Source organism: Protobothrops mucrosquamatus, unplaced genomic scaffold, assembly GCF_001527695.2.
Source record: "Protobothrops mucrosquamatus isolate PMUCROS unplaced genomic scaffold, P.Mucros_1.0 scaffold4488, whole genome shotgun sequence".
In the NCBI taxonomy this organism is placed as follows: Eukaryota; Metazoa; Chordata; class Lepidosauria; order Squamata; family Viperidae; genus Protobothrops; species Protobothrops mucrosquamatus.
This window is the reverse complement of record NW_015390395.1, coordinates 39522-52039: the sequence shown is the minus strand read 5'-3', so window position 1 is coordinate 52039 and position 12518 is coordinate 39522. Positions and strand designations below refer to the sequence as shown.

At 51.3% G+C, this 12518-nt stretch overlaps 1 protein-coding gene across 1 annotated transcript; it reads left to right on the top strand.

Annotated features, from left to right (window-relative positions):
• Positions 1 to 1970: 1970 nt before the first annotated feature.
• On the top strand, positions 1971 to 10906 carry FKBP2 (FKBP prolyl isomerase 2). The gene is made up of 6 exons (XM_015828422.1): positions 1971 to 2019; positions 5476 to 5654; positions 8619 to 8731; positions 9221 to 9267; positions 9459 to 9494; positions 10714 to 10906. The coding sequence occupies exons 2-6, from the start codon at positions 5487 to 5489 to the stop codon at positions 10773 to 10775; spliced, it is 426 nt and encodes a 141-aa protein (XP_015683908.1). The 5' UTR covers positions 1971 to 2019; positions 5476 to 5486; the 3' UTR covers positions 10776 to 10906.
• Positions 10907 to 12518: the final 1612 nt, after the last annotated feature.

The following is a 12518-nucleotide window of genomic DNA, read 5'->3' as shown; positions in this document are numbered from 1 at the left end:
CGAAGACTGTTCTCTGCTGGGTGTGAACTTTTCCATGCTCAGAGGCAACCCACTTGTTTGGCTGGGGGGGCGGGGGAGAGGTGGGGGAAGAAAAACAGGCACGGAACGTCGAGTTACGACCACAGGCTGCACCAGATTTTCCACTGCTAAGCAAGGGGGTTTGCTAAGCGAGTTGCACATGAGGACCTTTTCCCCATTCAGCGAATCCCTGCAGTCGTTAAGTGGATCACGCGGTCGCTAAACGAATCCGGCTTCCCCCGTTGACTTGTTCCTTGTTGGAATGCCGGCTGGGAAGGTTGCAAATGGTGATCAGGGGAACCCAGGACGCTGCAACCTTTGTAAACACATCCCGGTTTGTATTTGGTCACGTGACCATGGGGGGGGGGATGATGTGATGGTCATAATGCAAGGACCGGTGTCCCATAAGTCACTTTTTTTCCGGGGTCGTTGTAACGTTGAATGCTTGCTAAATGAATGGTTGTCAAGTCGAAGACTTCGTGTGTATAAACCCATCCCGTTGTGGCTTCTTGGGACAAGCCATGGCTTGCTGCCAGACATGCTTTCATTACATATTCAGAGGCAGTCCATCTTTCAGCCCAAGGAGCTGAGGGACAATTTCGAATTTGGAGGGAATTACTGGTATTATGTGCTAGATTGGATTCTTTCCCAGACCAGGAAGCCCAAGGACACAGCCAAGCCTCCCCTGTGGCTTTTCCAGGAAACCACCCCCCACTGTTTTAACCTTTGATAAGTCAATATTTAGAAAGGCAGGGGGGACAGACAGGACGGTCCTGTCAACTCTTTTTCTCTCTACAAATCTCTTTTGAGGCTGGGCGTAAATTTACCAGAGGGTCAGGTTTGCCTCACTCATATTGCGCCCCATTAAGCTGGGGGACTCCCTGCCACCGGATGTGTTTTCTGCTTCAAGTGTCTTCAAACAGATATTTGAGATAGATAATAAAAATCTGGAGGCTAAAATGGTGGCAGGAATTGGGTGTGCCTAGCCCTATTCTAATGAAAAGAAGGATTAAGGGTGACATGATAGCAGTGTTCCAATATCTGAGGGGCTGCCATAAAGAAGAGGGAGTCAGCCTATTCTCCAAAGCACCAGAAGGCAGGACAAGAAGCAACGGGTGGAAACTAACCAAGAAGAGAAGCAACCTGGAATTGAGGAGAAACTTCCTGACAATCAGAACCATTAACCAGTGGAACAGCTTGCCACCAGAAGCGGCGAATGCTCCAACACTGGAAGTTTTTAAGAAGAGACTGGACAGCCATTTGTCCGAAATGGTATAGGGTTTCCTGCCTGAGCAGGGGGTTGGACTAGATGACCTCCAAGGTCCCTTCCAGCTCTATTCTGATTATTATTACTCGTACCATATAAATTGCACAGGGCTGGCTCTTTATTTTTGGCTGTATTTTTTATTGAGTCTCTGAAGGTCGAATTCCTCTCCAATGAGAGATCTGATTTTTAATTTGCGAGTAACATTATCTATCATATTTAATAACATCATTATTAAATTTATTTATTACAGAAATATTTATAGGCAATCGCATCCGCCCCTTTCACAACCAACAAATCTTCTGCTCCCGTATTCCAATGAAAGGAGGGAGGGATTCCATCAGCCCCGCCCACTCAACGCGCCCCCGGCCACGCCCACTCGAGCTCTGCACTCCCGCCTCTATCCCCGGGGAGGAAGTGACGTCACTCCCTCCTCACGTGAACGGGCCCAGCGAGCCACCTTTTAACTAAGTTTTATACAATATATATATATATATATATATATAAATAAATATACATATTTCCTGGCTCCTCCTGATTTTAACTTCTCAACCGCCGACTCTCCTTGGAGAGAATTAAATCCATACGCGGCGCGAAGATCACGTGATGCGGGCTCCCTCCTGAGGGAGGGGAAAAACATGGCGGCGCCCGCGTCGGCTTCTTCCGCTGAGGAAGCGCCGGGGCCGCGGAGGGCGCATGCGCAGAGGGGTGGGTGGTATCCGTTGAGGCAAGGAGAGGTGAGAGGGGGGGGAAATGGGGGGTCCCGAGGAAAGGGGGGGACCCGGGCGCGGGGCGCCGAGGAGCCTGGAGCCGGGCGGGGGGCAGCGGCCCGGGGGAGGCTCCGAGCGGGGGCAGCCTGCGGGGGGCGGGAGAGGAGAAGTGGGGGACCCCCCGCCGGAAGGCCCGGGGAGGCGCCTGGAGCCCAGGAGGTCGGAGCTGAGGGACGTGGGGACCCAGGTGTCTTGGGCCCCCGGGGAGGGCCCCTCCAGGCCGGCCGGGGAGGGCCCCTCCAGAGCGGCCGGGGAGGCCCCCCAGGCCAAGGCAGGGGGCGCCAGGGGGTCCCCTGGAGAGTGGGGGGCTCCCCCAGCCAGGGAGGGGCCCGGGGACCCTTGGGGGGCCGCCTCGGGGGGCCCCGCCAGCCAGAGCAAGGCGGCGCAGGACAAGCGGGCCTCCTGGCCGGGGGGGCTTTGCGAAGGGTGTGGGGCCCCCAAGGAAAGGGGGGAGCCCAGCAAAGGGGGCCCCCCCCGACTGGCCAGCCACAGGGCTTGGGACTTGGGGCTCAGGGCCCCCCGGGAGCGCCTGGAGGACAGCATGGGGCTGCTGGCCCTGGGGGTCAGCCGCAGCCTCTCGGGGGGGCTCCCTGGCCACGCAGGGGCCAAGCGGCACTCGGGGGGCTGGCCCCGGGACCCCACCAAGGCTTCAGGGGAAGTCTGGGTCCCCCGCAAGCCGGCCAGGCCCCCCGAGAGGATGGGCTTGCCTTGGCTGAAAGAGGGGGCCGTGCCCCGGAAAAGCGGGGCGGCGGAGCTCAACCAGGTGTGGATCCCCCGGGAGAAGCCGGCCCCGGCCGGAGGGGCGTCCGGGGACGTCTGGGTGCACAAAGTGAGGAACCCCTCCGGCACCGGCATCATGTGGGTTTGGGCCAAGGTGACCAACTGCAGCGAGGAGGAAGCGGCGGTGAACGAAGCCAGGGTTTGGACCTTCCAGAAGGAGGGTCCCAGGAAGGGTGGGGAAGGCGAGGGAGGGTACGGGGTCTCTTAAGAAGCATGTCAGGAAGGTGACCCGGGGGGACGGGGGTGGGGTGGGCTGGGGGTGGGAGATACAGGTAGTCCTTAACTTCACGGCCACAGCTGAGCCCAACGTTTCTTTTGCTAAGTGAGACTTTTGTTCCATGAGTTTTGCTCCATTTTACAACCTGTCTGGCTACCGTTGTGAAGTGAGTCACTGCAGGTGTTGAGTTAGTGACACGGTTGTTAAGTGAATCTGGCTTCCGCATTGACTTTGCTTGTCAAAACGTTGCTAAAGGGGATTTACGTGATGTAAATATGTCGTAAGTAGGAGTCAATGGCCAAGGATCTGAACTTTGGTCACATGACCAGAGGGGATGCTGCAACGGTCGTAAGTGTGACGGAACGGCCGGGCGTAAGTTCATTTTTTCCCAGTGCCGAACGGTCACTAAATGAACTATTGTAAGTCGAGGACTACCTGTAGTGCGGGACGGGGAGGACATGCTAGGCCCCTTTGGAGGAAAGGGAGCGTTGTTTTTCAATCTTGACAGTGTTTAAGAGGCTGGGACTTCGACTCCCAGAATTCCCCAGCCCTCCGTGCTGAGGAACTCTGGGAACTGAAGTCCATCTGTCTTAAAGTGAGTGGCCAAGTTTGAGAAAGCCAGGGGATTCTGGGAGTTGAAGTCCCCTCTTCTTAAAGCAGCCAAGGTTGGAAAAAACCTGGGTTAGAGATAAGCAGGGGGAGATCCTTTCGAGAAGGGACGGGGGGGTGTCAGAGCAAAAAGACAACTCAGCCATCAACTGGGGTGGCGATTCCTTGAAAGACTCTGGATGGTGGTTGTGGTGACTGCTACCAGGGAAGGGAGCAGAGCCTGACTAGCCACTTGGGTAAGTCCAGAGGCTCTGGAGAAGGGGGGGGGGCTGCTTGCTGGTGTGCATGCCAAGTTAGAAGCCGGGGTGAGCATGCAATTCTAAACGCATCTCGAGTGCATGAACGACCCTGGGGCGCTAACGGGTGAGGTGGGTAAGAGCTTCAACGGTCAGTATGAAACTCATATCTAAGACGGTGTTTCTCAAATCTTGGCAACTTTTAAGATAAGTGGACTTCAGCTCCCAGAATTCCTGGCTGGGGAATTCTGGGAGTTGAAGTCCACCTATCTTAAAAAGTTGCCAAGACGTGAGAAACACTGCCCTGTAAAGACCCAGACCAGCCAAGGCAATTTATCTAAAGGGCTATTATTCAGTATGTACAGCATGGGTCATACTTTGTTCTACTATCCAGGAATCCTCCAGCGTTTATTAGAACCCTTCCAGGACCCTAGGGGCGTGAAAGTGAGAGCTAGCTTAGCAAAGACAGAAGTTAGGGAATAGCGCAGAGGTGGTCTTCCAGATCTTTCTAAACCGTAGCCTATCCAAACTGGCTATGGTAATGGATTCTGGGAATTGCAATTATCAACAGAAGAGAGCATTGGTATTATCAACAGAAGAGAGTATTGGTAGCTCAGCGTTGAACTGTGAGAGTCTCTGGTGCTCTCTGAGCTGGGTGGTTTTCTTGCAGACGTTTCATGACCCAACTAGGTAACCTCATCAGCGCTAAAAGGGAGTGGGGGTTTGCCCCTCCTTTATATTATAGTGGCTCGGCCTGCCCATATTGGTGAGGATGCTCTTGGTTGTGCCTTGATTCGGCTGTTGTTTATGTCATGTGTCTGATTAACGAAACACTTAAAAGGACTTTCAGGCATATTTTCTCCTAAAAGCATTTATTAAGGTTACAGAGACGTCAGTACAGCATGGTGGAAATGCTTAGGTCTGGCTTCTCTTCCGTTACGCATATACATTCCAAGCATTTTTCCCTGCCTCTATTTTGGGGTCATGGTTCACATCTTCCAATTAACNGCGCGGCGAAAGGAAGGGAGATCAGGGATAACCCTGATCTCTGGGGGCAGTTCATTCCAGAGGGTGGGAGCTCCCACAGAGAAGGCCCTCCCCCTTGGGGTCGCCAGCCGGCACTGTCTGGCCGACGGCACCCTGAGGAGACCCACTCTATGGGAGCGTACCGGTCGATGGGAGGTACTCTGCGGCAGGAGGCGGTCTCTTCTAGCACTGATGAGGTTTCCTAGTTGGGTCATGAAATAGTTAGAAAAAAACAACCAAATTCGGGCGAGCCTCCTCCTCCTCCTCCTCAAACCCACTCTCTTCTAGCCCTGATTATATTACCCAGTTGGGTCATGAAACGTCTGCAAGCAAACTACCAAATTCGAAGAACGCCATTATGTTGAGAGCCGCATGCCAAAGGCTGCCGATTCTTCCCCCCCCCCTTTCCCCAGTATGGATTTCATAGATGGGTTGACTTCATCCCCTCCCGTCCTACCAAGACGCCGCTCGCTGCATGCTGCCGAGCCATCCCATCCGCATCCCGCTGCGATTTCTGAGCGTGCCTCTTCCGCTAACCAGTGTTGGTCTCCGCAGGGGCTTGAGCGATGCAGGCAAACCTGGGGGCGGCGCTGCTGACCTTGGCGCTCTGGGCCATTTGCTCGCCGGTGCTGAGCACGGAAGGTAAACGGAAACTGCAGATTGGAGTCAAGAAACGGGTGGACAACTGCCCCGTCAAGTCCCGAAAAGGCGACGTGCTCCACATGCATTACACGGTGAGTGTGAGAAAGCAGAGCGAATCGCCGGCGCTTTCCAAACTTGGGAATGGGAGGCAGAAGGAGACCAAGCTGTGTTCAAGGCCGAACGGGAAACCAAAGCAAAGTTTACAAAACCCCGGTGAACAATATCTAAAAAACCAGACACCCAGGTATGTGTGTAGGATGCACCGCCTTTCCCTGTGATGTGATGGGATTTGTTTAGCGCAGGGGTCTTCAAACTTGGCCCTTTTATGGCTTGTGGACTTCAACTCCCAGAATTCCTCAGCCGGGAAGTTGAAGTCTACAAGTCATAAAAGGGCCAAGTTTGAAGACCCCTGTCTTAGGCCACTTGAAGATGGGTGGACAGCTGGCTGGGGAATTCTGGGAGTCCACAAGTCTACCCATCTTCAAGTGGCTACGGTGGCAAAGGCTAAATAAAGACTCTTTTGGAGCCAGTTGCATTTGAGTAGTGGGCTTGCCTCCGAGGCCCCAAAGCCCCAGGAAAGAATAAAGTGATAAATGATAAATTCTGGGAGTTGAAGTCCACAAGTCATCAAAGGGCCAAGTTTGAAGAGCCCTGGTTTAGCGTTTTGCAAACTTGGCAACTTTAACAGGTGTGGGCCAACCTAACCGGCATGCTGGGTGAGGAATTCTGGGTGTCGGCTTCCAAGAGCTCGCTAGGAATTTCCCTAAGAGGACGAAGCGACTTGAAAATTCGCTTTTCCTGCGGGCCTGATTCTGAGTCACCCTCCCGGAGGATGCACACACCTCAGCTGTCTTTCAGCTACACACCCTTGCTGACTCACATTAAACCCTGTTCCAGGGCTCGGCGATGGCAACTTTTTAGGCTGAGCGTGGATAGCTGACCACGAAAAAAACTGTGTAATTGGTGGATTCCCTTGCCAGGGAGAAAGAATGACGTGGCCAAAATCTGGTTCCTCGTTCTCAGGTTTCCCCTTGACCTCGGGCACTATAAGCCCTTCGGCTTCTGGACACACCTTTCTCCACCCTGCCATATTTTCCCTTCCCTTGTTGTTGTTAGTTGCGAAGTCGTGTCCGACCCATCACAACCCCATGGACAACGTTCCTCCAGGCCTTCCTGTCCTCTACCATCTCCTGGAGTCCATTGAAGCTCACACCTGCTGCTTCAGTGACTCCATCCAGCCACCTCATTCTCTGTCATCCCCTTCTTCTATTGCCCTCAATCTTTCCCAGCATCAGGCTCTTCTCCAGGGAGTCCTTCCTTCTCATTAAGTGGCCAAAGTACTTGAGTTTCAACCTCAGGATCTGGCCTTCTAAAGAGCAGTCGGGGTTGATCTCCTCTAGGACTGACCGGTTGGATCGCCTTGCAGTCCAGGGGACTCGCAGGAGTCTTCTCCAGCACCAGAGTTCAAAGGCCTCCATCCTTTGGCGCTCAGCCTTTCTTAGGGTCCAACTTTCACAGCCATACATTGCAACTGGGAAATCCCTTCCCTTGCCTTCCCGTAATGCAGCAGCCCCCAATTTTAATTGCGTGGAGAGACGGTTTTCTGTGGACCGGAGGAGCCGTGGTTTCATGTGCCGCCTGCATCCCGCGGATGGGGCTTCGCTTCTTTGACTGAACCGGTTCCTAGCATGCCGCAGACCGGTGGTGATCCACAGACCGGGGGTTGAGGACCCCTGCCCTAATGGCAGGTGCAAAAACCTTGAGAAGCTAGGCAAAAAAAATGGAAGGACTCTTTTTTTATATATATAGATTTTATTAGTTTTTATAGGGTTAGGAATAAGGTGGGGTCGGGGTTGGGATTAGGGTTGCGGTTTTTCCAAATAACCTTTTCAATATTTAGGAAACAGCATGATGTCTGGGTTCATGTGTTTAACAAACAAGAATAGATAATAGTTCATTATCGTAAACAATATGTTAATTCGTCACTCGATAGCCTTCCTCTTGCTAATACATATTCGAAGTTACGTATCACGTTCCTTTCTCTCTGACTCGTCTTTCTAGCCACTGATAGAAATTATCCCATGTTCTAAAGTACATGGAGTCTTCTTTGTCACCTTTTAAAGTCCATCTATCCATTTCTGCACGCTCTAGAATTTTCTTAATTTGTACCTCTCCAGTTGGTAAGTTTTCATTTTCCCAATGATTCCCAAAATGGACGAACGGCCGCACAACAAATTAGAATTGGCTCATCTGGTCGTGTTTCCTGTTGGTCTGCTTAGTAAGGCTGACATTTCCTCAATGTATCAGGCCTTGCTCATGATGCAGCGGGCGAACGTGTGAGCCAGGAACTTGGGAATGTCTCTGGGCTCCTTCTAGTAGAAAGGACGACTGATTTGCTCCCCCCCCCCAGGGGCTCCTTGGATTTTCTGTTGTTTTTCCTCTGAAGAATTGAACTGAGCAGAATAGGACAAGAAAATCCTGCTAGGATAATGTTACCTAGTCTGGTAACGCACCGTTCAAAAAAAAATTAAAATAAAATAAATCGAAGCAAGCTTGGAGAGCAAATCTAAAACTCGGGTGACAAGTATTTTTCTGTGATTTCAAAGACAAAGAAAGCCCAGTTGCCTTTGGGAAAAAACACCTTGGATGACTTGAGAATCTCCCATAGACAGCTGGTTCGGGAGCAGGAAAAACTGGAATGGTGGTGCAGCCGCCGCGTGGGATGAAAAGGCTATTTTGCTCCTCCTCGCTAAGAGCGGCACAGTCGCTCCAACAAGAGAGGTTTAATTGTTCTCACTGTCAAGAAGTTTCTCCTTAGTTCCAGGTTGCTTCTCTCCTTGGTTAGTTTCCATCCGTTGCTTCTTGTCCGGCCTTCAGGCGCTTTGGAGAACAGCTTGACTCCCTCTTCTTTGGGGCAGCCCCTGAGAGACTGGAAGACTGCTATCCTGTCCCTCCTCGTCCTTCTCTTCATTAAACTAGACTTACCCAGTTCCTGCCACTGTTTTTCATACGTTTTAGCCTCCAGTCATTTAATTTTCATCTCTGTGCCTTCCCAGGGAAAACTGGAAGACGGGACGGAGTTTGACAGCAGCTTAACTCGTGATCAGCCCTTTATCTTCTCCTTGGGCACCGGACAAGTCATCAAAGGCTGGGATCAAGGCCTGCTGGGGTAAAAGCCAGCTTCTGAGGAACAGGGGTCCGAATGGATTTGGGGTGCCCTTGATGAAGGGAGGGAGGGAGGGAGGGAGGGAGGGAGGGAGAGAAAGAAGGAAGGAAGGAAGGAAGGAAGGAAGGAAGGAAGGAAAAAGAAAGAAAAGAATAATACAAGGTCCTTAGTGCTCTCTGAATTTGATTGTTTTCTTGAAGATATTTCATAACCCAACTAGGTAACTTCATCAGTGCTAGAAGGGAATGGGGTTTGAGGAGGAGGAGGAAAAAGGAAGGAAGAGGAAAGAAAGAAAGAAAGAGAAAGAAAGAAAGAAAGAAAAAGAAAGAAAGAAAGAAAGAACGAAAGAAAGAAAGAGTCTTCAAAACAGTTCATAGTGGGATTGGAATGGTCAAGATGGAAAGCCAGAGTTTAAAAGAGTGGAGAATGAAATTCTAGCCCTCCCGATTGGTAACGCTGATGGCTTCTTTGTGGTTTCTTTTGCTGTTTCAGGATGTGCGAAGGCGAGAAAAGGAAGTTAGTCATCCCTTCAGAGCTAGGTAAGGAACAAGAGCAGAACACTGCTGGGTGGGCGTTCTGCTCCTAAAGACGGGGGGCAGCTACGCTCCGGCATTGCTTCGTTGCCCCTTGGCATATTTCACGTTTAATTTTTTCTGGAGCTTGAGCAGTGTTGTGTCCTAGTATCCTTTGATATCCGGCTGATTTAGCTTCTGTTGTCTCTCTCTCGCAGGGTATGGAGATCGGGGAGCACCGCCCAAAATCCCAGGTATTTTATTTCTCCCTTTTATTTATTTACATGCATCCCACCTTCCTTATTTTTTTTTACCAGCCACCCAAGGTAGCAAACATATCCAATACGTCTTCCTCCTCCTATTTTCCCCCACAACGACCCTGTGAGGCGGGTCGGGCTGAGAGAAAGCGACTGTGCCAAAGTCACACGGCTGGCTTTTATGCCTAAAGTGGGACTAGAACTCACTGCCACCTGGTTTCTACTCTGGCATCTTAAACTACTACAGGTCAGACGTCACCCAGCCGGTTTTCGTCGCTAAAAGGGGACTAGAACTCTCCGTCTCTTGGTGATTGGCCCAAAATCATCCAGCCAGCTTTCATGCCTAAGGCGGGACTAGAACTCATCGTCTCCTGGTGATTAGTCCAGAGTCACCCAGCTGACTTTCAGGCCTAAGGCGGGACTAGAACTCACTGTCTCCTGGTGATTGGCCCAAAGTCACCCAGTCAGCTTTCATGCCTAAGGCGGGACTAGAACTCACCGTCTCCTGGTGATTGGCCCAAAGTCAGCCAGCCATAGACCAGGACATTGTATTCTGTTAACCCAGCAATGAAGAATTTACATCTTCTACATCATCCTTATCTTAATTTCTTTCATTGGACTTTATCCTGTTTGGATTGACTTCCTTCACGCAATGATACATTTTTATTAGTTTTATCGAAATAGAAAGTGCAGAAAGACAAAGAAAGACGAGAATAAGGGGGGAAGAGGGGAGGAGAAGGGGAAGAGGAAAAAGTGTAGGGTGAAGGGACAAAAAAAAAAAAAGCATTGTCTTCGGACTCTCTTCGGCTCAGCAGAATAAGGCCATAACATACAACCTCAACATTTTACTTGTACATAACTATATACTAGCCATTCCTATAACAACAGGCCTACCTAATCAGCAAAATCCAAAATCAAGTGTTCATTTCTCCCCCCCTCCCCACTTCAAGCATAAAGCCCAGAAGCAGTTTCCAAATAGAAACACAATTGTATTCTTTAACCAAAGCGGTCCTTTTAGCCCTCTCCGCTAACTCCCATCAACTTTGACAGCCATTCATCCATTGCGGGCATCAAAATATTCTTCCATTTCTACGGATTGACTTCATTCATATCCAGCCACGAGGTTTTTTGTTTTTGTTTTGTTTTTTAAAAAAGCACCCCATCCAATTTCAGTTCTCCCCCTTCTCATTTCTCTCTTTTCCCATGCTCTTCCCAGGCGGCGCCACGCTAATCTTCGAAGTGGAGCTGCTGAAGATTGAGCGTCGCCAAGAACTATAGCTGTACGTCTCTCCCAGGAAGAGGGGCTTTTGGGGAGGGGAGGGGGCGCACGCGAAAGATGGACGGACAGGCCGGAGAAGGATCTGTCAAAAGGGGTGTGTCGTTCCTAGGTGGGCCAAATCATAATAATAATAATAATAAAAAAAAAGCACAGATCAGATTTTGTCCCGTGAATGCGCAGGGGGAGGACGTCGTCCGTGGGCCGGCGGGCCAGCCGAGGAGGGGATGAGCAGAGGGTTACCTATTTTGGGCCCTCGCTCTTGTCTCTGAAGGGTCAGCTGGCCAGGCTGATGTCCTGCCCTCTCGCGACCTTTAGAGCTGGCCACAGGCTGAACAGATCAACTTGGGGTAAGTTGTCCAACCTGACAGGCATTGCCCTGTGTTTAAAAGGTTAGCTGTTGTCCTGGGGGCTTTTAACCCCAAGGAGGAAAAAAGGGGTTGGCAGGGAGGGGTCCTCAATGGAGCAGGAATGGCTGCCTGTTCAACAGTCAGGACCAGGATTACTCAGCAACTTTGAGATGGGTGGATCTCAACTCCCAGAATCCCCCATCCAGCAGGCTTTAACACTGCTGGACCTCAACTCCCAGAATTCCCCAGCCATAGCGTGCTTGCTAGCTGTGGCATTCTGGGAATTGAAGGCCACCTGTCTTAAAGCATCACGGCTGGGGAATTCTGGGAATTGAAGCCCACCTGTCTTAAAGCAGGCTGGCTGGGGAATTCTGGGTGTTGAAATCCACCTGTCTTAAAGCATAATGGCTGGGGAATTCTGGAAGTTGAGGTCGCCCATTTTAAAGCGTGCTAGCTGGGGAATTCTGGGAGCTGAAATCCACCCCTCTTAAAGCCTGCTGGCTGGGGGATTCTGGGAATTGAAGTCCACCCGTCTTCAAGCTGCCGAGGTCGAGAAACACCGCCTTAGACCTTGTGTATCCTGGATGGAGAAGAGATCCCCCTAGAATTTTCCTGGGCTGCCCCATGGAATTCTGGGACCCCTTCCCGAGAACACCCCGAACAAGCCGCTGAGCATCTGCTAAAACAGAAAAACAAAAGGCCCTTTCTCCTGCCTTGACTTTGCTGGAGAAAGCGAGGTTTCTTTAAGGACAGCAGCGACTCCGTAAATAAAGGGAACGGAAGTTTCCTGCCGCAAGGAGCTGGTGAGAAAGTGAGATAACAGGATGAGAGCACGGAGCGGCTGGCGGGAGTGCAAAAAGGCTGGATCTTCGCCAGCATTGTCTAGCTACAAAGCGAACAGCGAGGTGGCTCGCGCCGTGCCAGACATTCGTGGTTAACAAGTCCGTAAACGCCTTTGCGGTGGAAAACGGAGAAAATTGGCGTTGTAGGCACCACAGTGGCGGTTTTCTCCACACCACGATGTAAGTGGGCACGGGATCAAACCGTGGCTTATGCTGCCTTTTTTTAAAATACAGACACAGGAGAATCACATGGGGGCCTAACTGTGGCTTTGTCCCTGAAGCCAACAGTTGTCTCTCTCTGTGTGTGTGTGAGTTCTTGGGAGCCTTGCAGAACTATAGAGCTTGTTCTCAACTTGCAAAAAACGGGGACCAGGATTTCCATGGCTAAGCCAGGCGCTGGTTAAGCGAGTCGCGCCCCGTTTTATGACCACTTTTGCCCTGGTTAGGCAAATCACGACGAGTCATGCAGTTATTAAGCAAAATCCAGTTCCTCTCCCCCCCCCCAATTGATTTCGCTCGTTGGAAGCCGGCTGGGAAGGTTTTGCAGGAGAGG